This window comes from Sturnira hondurensis, unplaced genomic scaffold, assembly GCF_014824575.4.
Source record: "Sturnira hondurensis isolate 20B ecotype Veracruz unplaced genomic scaffold, ASM1482457v3 Scaffold0017254, whole genome shotgun sequence".
NCBI lineage: Eukaryota > Metazoa > Chordata > Mammalia > Chiroptera > Phyllostomidae > Sturnira > Sturnira hondurensis.
In genome coordinates, this window is record NW_028089885.1 from 1316632 (window position 1) to 1331050 (window position 14419).

General features: G+C 57.7%; 1 protein-coding gene across 2 annotated transcripts in view; it reads right to left on the reverse strand.

Annotated features, from left to right (window-relative positions):
• Positions 1-3476: 3476 nt before the first annotated feature.
• The window catches only part of HIC2 (HIC ZBTB transcriptional repressor 2), a 28818-nt gene continuing 17875 nt past the window's right edge, over positions 3477-14419 (reverse strand). Inside the window, exons 2-4 of one of the 2 annotated variants that reach the window (XM_037067362.1) lie at positions 11982-12080; positions 8210-9939; positions 3477-8074 (exon numbers count right to left, since the gene is read on the reverse strand). In XM_037067362.1, coding sequence (XP_036923257.1) covers positions 7776-8074; positions 8210-9939; positions 11982-12007 — 2055 coding nt within the window. In that variant the 5' untranslated portion in view covers positions 12008-12080 and the 3' untranslated portion in view covers positions 3477-7775. Of the gene's footprint in view, positions 9940-11981; positions 12081-14419 lie in introns of both variants that reach the window. The other variant, XM_037067363.1, reaches the window with a different exon arrangement.

A 14419-nucleotide genomic window follows, 5' to 3' on the forward strand; every position in this document is an offset into this window, starting at 1 on the left:
GGGGAGGAGGATAAGGTGTGGCCTACGGTAGTCATGGAAACAGACAGTCCTGGCCTTGGTGCCTCAGTGCCCCAGTGCCTCCCAGCCCTGGCAGGGAGCAGCCCATGGGGTCTGACTCCTGCAGCGGCCCTGCCTTTGCTCCCCCCTCCCACAGGAAGCACTCACCCACCTTCCCAGTCAGCCCGTGTGACCCAAGCCTGCCCCTTCTTCAGGACTCAGGTTCAATACCCTCCTCTCCCAGGCTGGGTTCCACGTTGTCTTCTCCCAGCATGGCCATGTCAGCTTCCCAGGCACCCATTAGGGTAACACTGGCCTGACTCAGGCCATCAGACTGAGGACCACTCAGAACAGGAAGGGGGGAGTATCGGCTGAGTGACCCCCCTAGGGATTTCTTAATGTCTTGGTCCTTTGGAAATTATAGTGGATCATAAATAAATAGTCTACTACAGGTAGGTAGCATTTTCCCCAACTTTTATGAATTTTAGAAATTTAAGGAATTTGTGAATGTATGAAAATGCTCAGACCTACAGAGGAGGTGAGAGATTTTTAGAGTGAACCCCTGTAAAGCCAGTGGCGAGGTCCCACAGTTGAGGGTCCCCTGCTTCCTGGCACATCACCAGCTCTCCCCCCACCAGGCGCCACGGTGTCAGTCCGTGAATGCAGTGAGTGCCGCCCCCATCTTATGGCAGACAAGGTAATTTCATGTTTATTGTGGGCTGGTGAGAACATCTACATGATGCTCTGCTCTGCTGAATAAGAAACAGAACAATGATAAAATCTGTACCTTTTATGTAGAACCCCCTTTTTTGTACTTGACAACCTAAATTTTGTACAATAGAAAAATATTTAACTGGCATATCAGATAGTGGAGGCACTGCCAAGTAAACAACTATTTGATCAAAAGGGTTACATGGCTTTAAGCAACAACAAAAACCCATTCGCTTAAAGGATAAAATCCAAAATTTTAGCATGGCGTACAAGGTCCCCGCTGTTTGGTACTGCCCACCTCCTAGCCCGTTGCTCTTCTCCCCTACAGCCAAAGTGAACTCCATTCCAATAGCGTCCATGAGTCACAAGTTCAATGCCAGTTCAGTGCCTCAGGACTCTTCACGTGCTGGTCTGCGCACATGGGGCAGCCCTCCCCGGAATCACTGTTCAGTCATCACTTTTCCTGAGCTTGTGGTCTTTGTGGTCCTACTTGACCAATTTCTATACAGCTCTTCCTCACGTAGAACTCCTGTTTCAGATTTTATTTATTTTTAGAGAGAGGGGAAGGGAGAAACATCAATCATTTGCATCTTGCACACCCCAGCCAGGTCCAGGCCTGTGCCCTGACTAGGAATTGAACCAGCAACCTCCTGGTTCACAGGCCAGCACTCAGTACAGTGAGCCACACCAGTCGGCACGAGCTCGTTTTAACTGTTACACTCAGTGGCAGGGCAGTCACTCCTGAGGATGAGATGAGGAGCTCTCCTATCCTTCGTGTGGGTCTGGGTTTTCCAAGCAGGCAGGCTACCCACTCCGAGATCCAATCAGCCCTTCAGCTCATCCTGCCAGGCCAGGCCACCAGGGCTCTCCTGAAGCCAGGCTCACTTTGGGGAGATGTAGAGGTGGCCCCAACACCAAGGGCTCGCCTACCCGAGGCCTCCCTGTCACAGTCCCTCTCCTCTCCTCATTGTGGGGCAGGAGGAGAGGGCCCAGACCAATGCAGCAGCCCAGCTTCGTTTAGCCCTCAGGGAAGACTTGGTTCTCCCTGCACCACCCGCTGGCCACACTCAGCCAGGTAACCCTCACGCTCCATACTGGTCCCTCTAAGGCTCGAGGTCCCCAGCGAGAGTGTATGTGCCATCTCAACCTGAGTGACTCTTTCCCCACCAGCCATTCAGTGACTTCCCCCTTAGGTGCACAGTTCATGCAGGTTCCCACCCTCTCCCAGCTGGCACCTTCCTCCCTTTCCTCCCCCAGGCCCAGGGCTGCGGGCCCAAGTCCAGCCTGTGCTAGCTGACTGGACAGCACACATGGGACGCCTAGGCCACTGAAGCCTAGGTCTCATGCGTGTCCAGATTTATCCTTCGAAGTCTAGGAAGAGTCAGTGCAGGTGTGCGTGTTGCCCAACAGCCCGGAGAGGCAGACCGACAGTAACTCTGCAGCACCTCCAGGGCTCTCAACAGCGTGCCCCAGCTTCTGCCGGGTTTGGGGACGGAGCTATTCAAAAGCTTCCTCTCCCGCCCTGACCGGCGTGGTTCAGTGGGTCGGGCATCGTCCACGAAGTGAGAGGCTGCTGGTTGATTCCTGGTCAGGACACGTGCCTGGATTGTGGGTTGAGCCCTGGTTGGTGCGAGAGGCAACCAACGTTTCTCTCTCTCTCTCCCCCTCCTCCCTTCCCCTCTCCAAAAATTAAAGTCTTCATTAAAAAAATCTTCCTCTACTTTTCTGTACAATTTAGAAAATGTCCCCATAGAAGGGTCTGTGGGAAACACTTCCTGAAGTATCCAGCATCGGAGATGCTCCTCTCAGCCTGAGGATGGAAAGTTTTTTTGTTTGTTTTTGACCCCAGGGCATGCAGAGCCAACTGTGACACTCAATCACAAGTTCTGGCTGCACGGCACCAGAGTAATTTTTTCCTACGGCTGCTCCTTTTCTTGGCTTAAACACTCTCGGCTACACAGAAGGAGTTGGTAGACGCCAATCTTTCGGAGAGAGCTGTGTTTTAAGGAAAGTGCCTACAATTTTAACCTAGGATGCCTCCTCAGGGTGCAATGGACTATTTCACCTGACCTTTCACCCTTCTCTTGACTATTCTTCAAGGTGCTGGTGCTAAGAAGCTCCAGGCCAGTTTGACATGAAACCCTCGCCTGGGCCCCTCCTCTGGGAAGCACTGCGACTGGCCCGGCACTGGTGACCCCTGACCCACACGGGGTCAGGGGTCTACACTGACTGCCTTCCTGCCCCATCCCCACTCCTCCTCCTCCATCTTCAATCGTCCTGGGATCCCATCCTGGCGGCTGGGAGGGACAGTCTTCCAGAAAAATCTGACTGCCCTTGGAGACCAACTCTTCTCTTTCCCTCCCCCATCATCTCAACCTCAAGGCCAAGCAGGAAGGAGCAGCAGACATGAGAGCTGCCATCCTGCCCCAGCCCAACTCTGCCCCAACAGGTGACCCTGGGCACAAGCCATGTCTCCTCGTTCAGGTCACCGGGTCCACACCCTATCAACATACCCCGCTGCTTCCCAAACTGCACCAGCCGACTAAGGCCAATGCTGTCCAAGGAGATGCCACCCCTTGTGCCGGTTCCTGGACCGGTGCCCCTCCCCAGCAGGCCCCACAGCCCCATGAGACTTGCCCTTAGGACAGTGGCAGGCAGATGCCCACCCCAGCTGCCACCCCCGGTCCTGGAAGAGCTGGACAGAGAAAGGAAAGCAGTTTGCCATGCAGTAAGAATTAGCAGCCATGAACACAGAGGCCCCATGAAAGAGTTTTCAATCAAGCTTTTAATGAAAAGATCATAAAATAACAGTTTCTCATCACTGTACATTAAGACTGCACGCTTCTGAATGGAGAGATCAGTCGGTGAATTGCTTTTCTATGACACTTGAGGGCTGCGTACTTGCAGCTCTGACCTGAATTTATCCAAACTCTCAAGGGAAGTGAACTCAATGTGATGACAGCGGCGGTGGCCAGTACAGGAGTGCGATCACAGTGTCCCTCCCCCTTTCTGGGAAGGACATAAAGGACATGATCCCTCTTCCAGTTCCAATTAAACAAAACAGTTACAATCCCATCCCTCCCCCTCGAGGTATTTACGAATGGGCCAGTGCCCAACCTGGAGTTCCCCAAAGGGGGAGGGGGAAGCAAGTGATGGGCAGGGTACAGGGAGGCTCCCCTCAGCACCTGGCCCCACAGGGCCCCGCCAAGTGGAGGGGGGGGAGCCCTGGGGACCCTCCCTGCCCCAAGTGAGGTCTGTTATGCAGCATTTTTGAGGTCAATAAATTACAGCAATAAATAGCAAGGTGAGGTAGGGGGAGGGGTTCCCGGTAGAAAACTAAAGTGGGGTGACTGAAGCTGGGGGGGACTGGGCAGCCCCAATTCCCACAGTGCACACCCACCCCCTGGTTTGGAATGTCAGACTGAGGCTCTGGTTAGGTCCCTCTCCAGCCCCTCACTCCTGGCATCGGATTCACAGGCTCGGAACGACCGCCCCAACACGGCTCTGGGGGAGAGCAAGGGCCTTGGTCCCTCCACGGGGCGTGGCATGGCTGAGGTCCTCATTCCTTCTCCTAAGGCCTGGCGCCTCTGCTTCTGTCCCCCGAGCCAAGGGGACAGCATGGATACAGTGACCTCTTCCCTGAGCCCTGCCCTCCCGGCTGCCCAGGCCTCACCCCAACTCAGGCCAGCTGTGGGGAGGGCGGCGGGGGTCTGCCTGCCCAGCCGGCCGGCCAGATCGCACTCCTGCACTCGGTCAAATCCAGTGAATACTGACGGGTGGGGGCAGGGACAGCCTAGCACCCCAGTGGTGGCTGGTGGGAAACAACGCATGGCTGAACGAGGTCCTGCAAGTCAGTCGGGTCCGGGTGGTTCGTTTCACAGGCTGCGGTGTATGGCTATGCTGCGAGTCTCTGAGATTATTTGCTTAAAGGTTCTCATTTCTTTTTTGCAATCCTGGAAGAGCCCTCAGGGTGGCTCGGTCTGGCAGGAGCGTGCGGTGGCAGAGCCCGGCCTGCCCCTCGCTCGCCCCAAGACTGAGAAATAAATACATTCATCACTGCACAAACATATTGATACAAAAACAACACTGTTCAGAGTGTCTGCACCGTCCATGTTGGTAAGGACCAGCCCAGTCAGCCCCTCCCACTGCTGGCTGGGGTAGTGGGCAGGGTCCCCAGGGACGGGGACTAGCCAGAATCAATGGGCGTGCAAAGGTCCTGGCTTTTTGGCTTGAGAGGGACCCTGACATCCACCCACCCCAGGATCTCGGGCAGAGCAGCACGTGGGGAGGCTTGCCTCCATCCTGGGGCCCAAGCCCAGGCTCAGGTCCTGTGGTCAGAGCCAACGGCCACCCTCTGCTGTGCCAGTTGGCCAGGACTGCCAGGAGGCCTGGGGGCCAGTCAGCACCAGCCCCAAGCTCTTTGGTGCCAGCTGGGCTTGGAGAGGCCTGGGGCTGGGAAGGAAGGCTCAGGTGAACGTGGGGCCCCCGCACCGGCCCCGGCCCCATAGCTGCCCCTCTGCCTGGGAGCGCCAGCGGAAGGTGGGGACTCACTGGGACTGGCCTTACAGCTGCTGAGGTCTGAAACTGTAAAAGTTTATGTAAACAATGAGATAAATATATTAGTATCTTTTTTTCTGAGCCCACTGAGGTTCCATATTCAAAATGTGCTTTGGTTTAAAAAATAGGTTTTGTGAATTTGGGTATGAGCTTTTTTTTTCCTTTTTCTTCTTGTTTATCCTCTTTCCTACATGACATCTGCTGTTTTCTGTTTCCTGTTTCTCCGAAACATTCAGGAACTAAGTGACTGAAGCAGAGAACTGTGAGCCGCCCTGGGCCTCCAACGGCCAAATTTCCTTGTGAGGCTCCTACACATTTCCACGCACACTCTCGCAAGCACACTCCACACGAGACCAGAGGAGAAAAAAAACAAAACCAAGTGTTGTGTCAGCCCCACCCCGACCCGCAAACCCTTAAAATCTTAAATAGGAAACTAGTGTTCTGCTTTCTTGTTAAAATACAGAAAAGGCTCGATACAATACTCAGGTGGGTACAATACTACGTCGCGCGAACGTCGTTGAGTGAGGGGCCTTTGCGCCCATTCCCTGAAGCTTTGCAAAGAATCACCTGCTTCCACAGGATGCCTCACGTTTGCGGTTGCCACAGCCAGGAGGCCACACACAGGCCGGGCGTCCGAGCACCTCCCATGCAGTACAGACTTTGTGTCGTGTGGCTTAAGTGCTGTTGGAGTGGGGTAGGGGTGGGGAGGACACAGGGGCCCGCGTCAGGCCCTGCCCCCTCACTGACCTGCTGGAACAAGAGGCCCTGGGCCCAGCCCTCCACTACCTACCCAAAGGGAAGAAGAGCTGGTGAGGCCTCAGGGCACCACAGGGGCTGACGCAGGGGCCCTCACTCCCGAACACACCATTCACCACTCAGGTCCCTGAACTCAGGCTCTGATTTCAGCTGGAGGGTCTCTAGAAGGGTGAAAGGTAGGGGCAGGGGATGACTCCGGAACTTTTTGGTCTGAACTTATAGTAGAAAGAAAAAATAAAAAGCAAAAGCACGAAGCAAAATGAAGATAAAGCCGCCGGCCCAGTCCTGTGGCTCCAGGTGGCTAAGGACAGTGGAGCCAACTTCGGCAACCTCGGTCAGGCCCCAGAGCTAGGCTATGGCCTGGTGGAGGTGTCTGAGGCTGCCAGAGGAAACCCAAGGGGCGTGGGGCAGAACCCCAGGCAGGGGCTGAGCCAATGAGGGGCAGCTGGCCATGAGAACAATGGCAGGGGGCCAGGACTGCCTAGAGCAGTGTCCAAACAGGGCAGACCCCTCCCTGTGCCCCGGGGGTGGGTACACACCACTTTGGTCGGCCCTTGCCCATGCCTCCACACTGCCAGCACCTGCTCACAATGGCTAGACAGTCTGCTGCTTTCCCAAGCTCAGGCTCCTGCAGGCCCAGGGGACAGGATGGGAGGGGGGCTCACTTCCACCTCATCCCGGCCCTCGCACGGAGCTGCAAAGAGCTGGCTTCCATCTCCCCGTTGCCGAGTACCTGGCTCCCACGGAGCTGGAGCACTCGCACCCTCACCTGGGCCCAGAATGGTGTTGGGCGGGCTCCCCAGCCCTCAGCAACACACCTAGACACCCTACGGTGGCTAACCCTGCACTCAGAAGAAAAGCCACACCTGAGCCCTAAGACTCCAAAGCTGCAGAAGCCTCACTGGGCACGTGGTGCATGCAGTGGGGCCCACGGCTGTGCACCTGTGTGCACGAAACAAAAGTGTTATGGCCTCAACTGCCAGTCACCAACTTACTGTTCTTCATGAATTCAAGAGGTAGCAAAAGGTCAGAAGTCTCTCCACCTTGACAGGTAAGGAAGAAGGAAAGCGCAACACCTGCCCACACACACTGCGCACACCACACACACAAAGAAAAGGAAAACAAGAGTACCGACGGCCCTGGCACCCGGTCCAGCCTCCCCCCTCCCCCCTTGAACCCCAGACCTTCCAGTTCAAACATTCACATAAACGTTACAATGGTTTTTCTCTTAATAAAAAACAAGTACCTCTAAACAAAGAAGATTCCTGGGAAACTATAGGAAAAGCACTCTCTCTCCTGAGGCAGCCGAGGTGGGGCTCGGGGCCCAGGGAAGCCTTTGGCCAAGAAGGGCTTCTGGGGCCTGGGGGGTGGGCGCCCCACAGCCTGCAGCCAGGGTGGGAGGGGCGACTGCCCCATACATTCAGTCTGCAGACCCAGGCTCAGCCCCAAGGGGCCGGGAGGAAAATAAACTCTGTTGGTTTTGGTTTAAAAAACAAATCTCATAAAGAAAAAAGGAACAGATCAGTAGGAATAACAGCAACACAGGCCCAGAGGGCTCTTTAGTTGTGGAGAGGTAGGCAGTGGGGCCCCCTGGCTCAAGGAGGGAGGGCTCCACCCACTCCCGCCCAGCACTGCTCACTCAGCATCGCTCCCCTTAGAGCTAAGGCGGCCACACAGACCTGTAGGGACACTGCCCCTGGCCACAGGCAGCCCTGATCCTCCCAGCACAGAGGAAGGTCCCCACTCCCCCCTGCTCAGACCTGACCTGCAAGGCCGGGTCCCTGTGACCCACTACCACAGGCCCTGTGGCAGCCGTGAGTGGGGAGCCAGGGGCCTGGGCAGGATCCGGAGGTAGAATGAACACCCACAATACCTTTGGGGCTCGGGACCCGGCCTTCCTCTGCTCTCTTCCCTTGGTACAGACTGTGGATTAAAGCTCTGGGTGTGGGGGCTGGCTGGAGGTACCACCAGGAGCCACCCCCGCTGGATTTGGGGTCCGGGTCTGCCCGCCCGGCCTCCTTGCTTCTTCCTTCTGTTGTTCCCGAGGGCGAGTCTGCAGAGGGTGCCCGCAGGCCAGAGAAGGTCTTTGGCTTCTAGGAGGGGGAGGTGTGCATGCGCAGGTGGCTGATGAGGTTGCGCTGCTGGGTGAACTTGCCCCCGCAGAGCTGGCACTCGTAGGGCTTCTCACCTGAGTGCACGCGCATGTGCTCCGTCAGGCGGTACTGGCGGGTGAAGCGCATGCCACACTCATCACAAGCAAAGGGTTTCAGGCCCAGGTGGCTGCGCATGTGGCGTGTCATGGTGCCACGCTGCGTGAACATCTTGCCACAGATGTTGCAGGGGAAGGGCCGTGTCAGCCAGTGTGTCTTCTCATGCTGTCGCAGGGTGGCTGGGTCCTTGTAGGTCTTCTCACAGACTGAGCACTTGAAGGGACGGGGCTCAGCTGCGTAGGCTGCACTGGGCGCTGACAGGTCCTCTGCCTCCTCCTCAGCGCCCCCGCTGCCCGTGTCGTAGGCGCCCTCCTCCTTGATGAACAGCTCCTCCTCTGTGTGCGTCTCCACGTGCGCATTGAGTTGCTCGGAGCTGGGGAAGCCTTTGGCGCAGGGGATGCACACGTACAGGTTGTCCCCATAGGACACTGTCTCATAGCCCTCCTGCCGGTACATGTAGTGGGCACTGGCGTGGCCGCTGCCCCCCTCGCTCCCACTCTGCCCGCTGTCCTCACTCCCGTCTTTGCCATTCTCCTCTTCCTCCTTGCAGGGGTACGGGGGCTCCCCATAGGGCCCGCTGGGGCCACCCCCTGCTACGCTGTTAGCCAGGATGCCATTGGGAACCCTGTCCCCAAGCCCCTCACTCTCTTCCCCTGGGCAGGAGCCCTTAGGCCCCACTTCCCTCCGCTCAAAGGGGGAACTTGCCATGGGCTCCTTTTTGCTCCATTCCTTCTTGCGGACCGAGTGTCGGAGGCTCTTCCGAGACTGCCCACTGGGCCCCTCCAACAGGCTCAGGTGGTTGTCCTCGGGACCCTCCAGGTCCATGGGCTCACTGGGGGTGCCCCCCAGCTCAGCGTAAGAGGCACTGTTGGCAATAGGAGGGGCAGAGGCCGAGAGGGGTGAGCCATGCTGACTGTCACTCAGCTGGGCCGGGTCATCAGGGGTAAGAGGGGGACCAGGGGTGGCAGGGGGCAAGGGGGGGCTCTTCTTGGACAGGTCCAGGCCCAGCTCCTGCTCACAGCCCCCACTGCTTCCATTGGTGCTGCAGCTGCCCAGGCCGGCCTCCCCACTGGCTGGACAGACAGCCCGGCCTAGGCCAAGTGCGCTCTCCTGGTTGGAGCTGCCAAGGAAGAGCTCGTCATCTGAGCCTTTGGCCTGCGGGAGCTCCTGGGAGGTATGGGCCCCCTTGCGCCCATCTATGAGCCCCGGATACCGAGCCTGGATAACGGAACTTGTAGACAGCCGCTGGCTGCGAGGGGGTCGCCCCATGCCAGAGGCTCCCACCCGTCCAGAGCCAAAGGGCTTGCCGGCTCGCTTGAGCTTGCGGCGGCAGAGAGCTGCCAACTCGGGCAGCTGGAGGTAGCTGGCGGCAGTGAGGAGAGTGCTGAAGTTGGGCTCAGCTGGCTGGTCGCTGGGCAGCAGCTTGCCCGTATAGATAAAGTCCAGGATCTGCTGAAACACGGTGGAGCTGACCATGTCTGTGTCCAGGTTGATGAGGTTGTCGTGCAGGACCAGGGACTTGAAGTAAATGCTGCTGGCAGCCAGGACGTTCTTGTGGGCCCGGAAAATGGAGTTCTCCACCATGATGATGACGTCACACAGGAAGCCCTTTGTCCTCTGCTGGTTCAGCTGCAGCAGGAGCTGCTTCGAATGGCTGGGCAGCTCCATGTCGGGCCCCATGTCCCCACGCCCTGCCCACGCGTACCACCTGCAAGAACAGGCATTCAAGAGTTAGCTGACCGGGACCCTTGTGCAAGGGCTCCAGGCCTGTGGAGGGGCACAGTGGCATGCAGAGAGGCCTCTGAGCTGACCTGGCCACCAGCCACCTCCTCAGGCACAGTACACAGGAAGGGAACTCACACTCATCACCTAGGACTGAAATTGCCAGAGAAAGGGCACTGGCCCCATTTGTACCAATGAGAAAACGAAAGTAGAGAACTGGTACTGAACTGAACTCCACAGCCCAGGGACATCTCCGCACTAAAGGAAGTCAACCACATGCCCACTAGGGACCTAACAATGACCAGCAGACGACTACGATGCTGGGAAGTGGCTGGGACTGAGGAGCCCTGGGAGGGCCAACTTGCCATGTGACCATGCAGCCACATAGCTTTGGGGACAGCGTGAAATCTGCCAGTGCTAAATAAAGATTCTTTTTTTTTTTTAAGATTATCTGAGTAGTTTTGGGTGTTTTTTTAAAGATTTTATTTATTTATCCTTAGAGGGGAAGGGAAGGAAAGAAGGAGAGAAATATCAATGTATGGTTGCCTCTCGTGAGTCCCCTGCTGGGAACTGGCCTGCAACCCAGGCATGCGCCCTGACTGGGAATCGAACCACGATCGTGTGGTTGGCAGGCCCGCGCGCAATCCACTGAGCTACATCAGCCAGGGCAAGGTTCCTTTTCTTAAATGCCAAATGGGCCAAATCAAATATGCAGCCTCTAGTCTGCAATCTCTGCTCTACCCTGGGGGCCTCTTTAAACCACCCTACAGGCCTCCCAAGCTTTCAGATTCCCCAATGTTATAGTACCACCTCCCAGACACTGTAGTGTACAGGCTGTCCCTTGCCTGCCCCCAACATGTAAGTGCTTTGTCCCTGGGAGGGCACAGAGCACATCTTGGTCTGGGTCTCTGGGTCTCTGAGCAGAAAATGCGGCCATAAAAGGCCCTGGTGTGTCAGGGCCCTGGCTCCTTTCTGGGCAAGGCAGCACATCTGGACACGGGACAGATGGCCAGCTGGCCTCAACAGAGCGGCACAGATACTAACAGACGTCATTAAGTATGAAAATCGCAGAGGCTCTGGCCTCATCAGGAGGCCAGATGTACTGGAGGCTGGCTCTGCTGCAGTGTGCTCACTCTGTGCCCACCCCATGGAGAGGCAGGGTCTGCAACACAGGGCCACAGCTCCCTGCCCTGTGCCCCCTGACAGGCCCTCAGGGAACATAAAACCTTCCAGATAACCCTGTGCCACAAAGCTGGGGGGAAAATAAGCTACTTTCAGTCTCTGATAGTAACTGAGTGTTCTGAGCCTTACAGCACCTGGGACCTCCCGCTCCCACCAGGGGTGAAGCCTGGAGGGACTGTGCCTGCCCCACCTCCCTGAAACACAAATGCTCCTCCTTGCTCCACAGGTGCCGTTGTTTGTGAAGATTGAAAAATAAAACCCTAGCAATAACTCCCACCCCAGAGGCAGCTTTGGAGCTTACTGTGAGCACATTCGGATGGGTGTCAGGCTATACCCACGGCCTGACAGCAGGAGGCAGCAGACACTTATAGACCAGCCTGGCCCTGCAAGGCTGCTCAGCTGGGGCTCAGAGGCCAGAGCCCAGGTTCCAAGGGAGCCAAACATCCCCTACTCCCTGCCTCACAGACAGCCAGGCAGGGACAAAGAACCCCAGGCAAGGCTTCCATATCAGCGGGCCAGGATACCTAGGCACATGCAAGGTCAGCTCCACCAGCACCCAGGACTCCTGGTGCTCTGAGCCTGTCAAAAGGACTGGGGATGGGAGTTTGTGAGCCCACAGCGACCCCTCCTCCCTAGACCCAGGACAGTGGGTCCCAGCCTCCCCTCTGTGCACTCAGTGCTGAGTGCTCACTAAGGACTGCAGGCCAGGACACAGGCTTCGAGCTGCAGGGCTGTATGGGCCTCCCAGAAAGCTCCCAGTGAAGGAGCAGGTGGACAAAGTCCTCTCTCCCCCCGGGGCTCCCTCATCCTTCCTCTGGCACCGCTGGCCCCCTTTCCCCAGCCTACCTGAGTGCCAAGGGCCCAGAAACCATGTGAGCAGCAGCCAGTGGGGGTGGCCTCCTTGAGCACGTGGCCTCCCTTGGGGGTGCATCAATGCCTGGTCACCTGGGGAAGAGAAGATGGACATGGTCATCCAGAGAGCCATCGTCGAGGAACAGAGGGGAGGGACAGGACAGTGAAGGAGAAGGTGCCTGGTAGCCTTGGAGTCCTTGTTCCCAAGGTCAGGGGGTTTCTGACTGGGATGCCAGGGGCAGCTAGCTGGGAAGGAGGCAGTGTCCATAGTGCCCTACAGACAGGCCCAGTGGCAGGTAAGGAAGGTGACAGGTCTAGGGAGCTCGAAGGCCTAGCAGCCTCCTCCCACCCAGAAGCTCCAGGGTATTCCAAGGGCCGCCTAGGCCTGGAGAGCCAGGGCAGGCACACAATTCATGGCGGGCTGGCGGGCGTGGCAGCAGGAGGCCTGGGCAAGGCCCTTCCCAGGCTGGCCACATTTACATAACAAAAGGTCAAAATTGGAGGCACTGGTGCAGTGGGCTATTTATAAGAACCAGTCTCAACCGCTTTTGCCTCTCCTGCCTCCTTCCCTTTCCAGATCTGCTCTTGCCCCCTCCCTGCCCAGAAGGCCCAGCCCCTCCTGCCCAGAAGGCCCAGCCTGACCACATGGCCTCCTCTTGTAGTTTTCGAAAGCTGGGCCTTTCAATGCCAGCCTGCCAAAGACGCTGGCAGCTGCCACCAGATGCGGGTGGGCTCCCTCTGCCCCCAACCGCCCCCAGGTCACAAAAGAGGGGGGTCCTGAGATTCTGGCTCCTTGTACACCACTCTGGAAGACCTGGGCTCCCTTGGAATGAAGCCAGGGTGGGGGAGGAGGCCTGTAGGAGCCTGGAGCCCATCCTTGCCTGTCCTTCCCCCGCCCCCAGGGCCAGGGAGGCTCAGCAGGTCCCTCAGGAATGTGACCAGACCCAGGGGTGTGGGTGGCTGGGAGGCCTCAACTCCAGCCTGCCAGCTGTCTCTCTGGCTCCTAGCACAACTCCCCTCTCACAGAGGTGGCCCAGGGGGAGGGGCACTCAGTTGGTCTGGGTGGTTGGTCCAGTATCCCACCAATGGCCCCGAGGGTGGCAGAACCAGCTCTGTAGGTCCAGCTGCCTGAACCATCCACATTTAATACCTGTGTGGAGACCAGAGACAACCAGAAAGACAGAGCTGAGCTCAGCCTTGGGAAGGAGAGTGGAGACCACTGTGACACTGGGGTAAGAACGGACAGGAAGGCATAGATGACCAGATACCTGCCACACTGCCCATGCTGCCTAGCCTGCTCCTCTCTGGGCCTCAGGACAACCTAAGCACTGCCCAGGCAGAGCGTCTACCCAGTGGCCTCCACTTCAGCATGTGCCAGACCCTGCAACTAGGGGGCTGCTCACCCTGCTCAGAGATCAGCCAGCAACCACTGGACGGACAGGTCAGGGAGTGGGTGGCAGAACAGGACTCAGAGCTCTCACACAGGGATGCTCAGCAGAAAAGGGCAGAGCCATCCTGGGCCACCCCTGTGTCTATAAACTACAGAACAGAATCAGCACAAGTGAGGTGGGGCCCCTGCTGCTGTTCTCTTCCCTGGAAAATGAAGACAGCCAGCAACTTCTGCCCTTCTACTTTCTGCCAGGTGTGGGTACAGCAAGCACCAATCCTGGAGAGCCACAGCCTGGGGGTAGGGGAGGCTCACCTTTGCCAGGTGAGCAGAAACATGACCGTGGGGACCAGACCAGCAAGCTGGCAGCAAAATGCCTCGCTGGGTCTGAACACCGGTGCCCAGCCCTGGCAGGAGCCCGCTGCAGGCTAGAATGAGGACACCACCTGGCGTTCGGCAGCCTCCTGGCACTAGGCCCAGGCAGCGTGCCTGTCAGCCGCAAGGATCCACGCCCCGTTCAGGCTAGCTGCCCACCCAGAGAACTGACTCCAGGGAACCCAGAATCTGGGGCAGTGGGCAGTCGGGTTCTCCTCTAGGGCCTACACCTGGCCAGCTGCAGGTAGCTGGGTACGTGTCCCCAGGTGGGCTGACCCTGGCAGGGAAGGGCAGGAACACTAGTCCCTGGAGGCCAGCTCTGCCCTCTTGCAAACACAAAGGGTGTGGGGGAACGAACAGAGGCCAAGCTGAAGACCTGAATCACCTTCCCAGTCCTTATTTACAGAATGGTCAACACCGCCCCCCACCCCGACCCCGGCTGCTGCTCACATGGTTTCTAGGCCCCTTGGCACTCCTGGGAGGTCAGGGAGGGGGAGCTGGCAGGGCCCAGCCCGAGGGAGGGAGACGGTGGGCTCTGCACCTCCCCGACTCTCATCTTTGCACATGAAGCCTCTGCCCCAACACCCCACCACCACCACTCACCTCTCACCACCCCACCCCACCCCACCCCACCCCACCCCACAAGGCGGAAACGCCTGGGCCAGCAGTG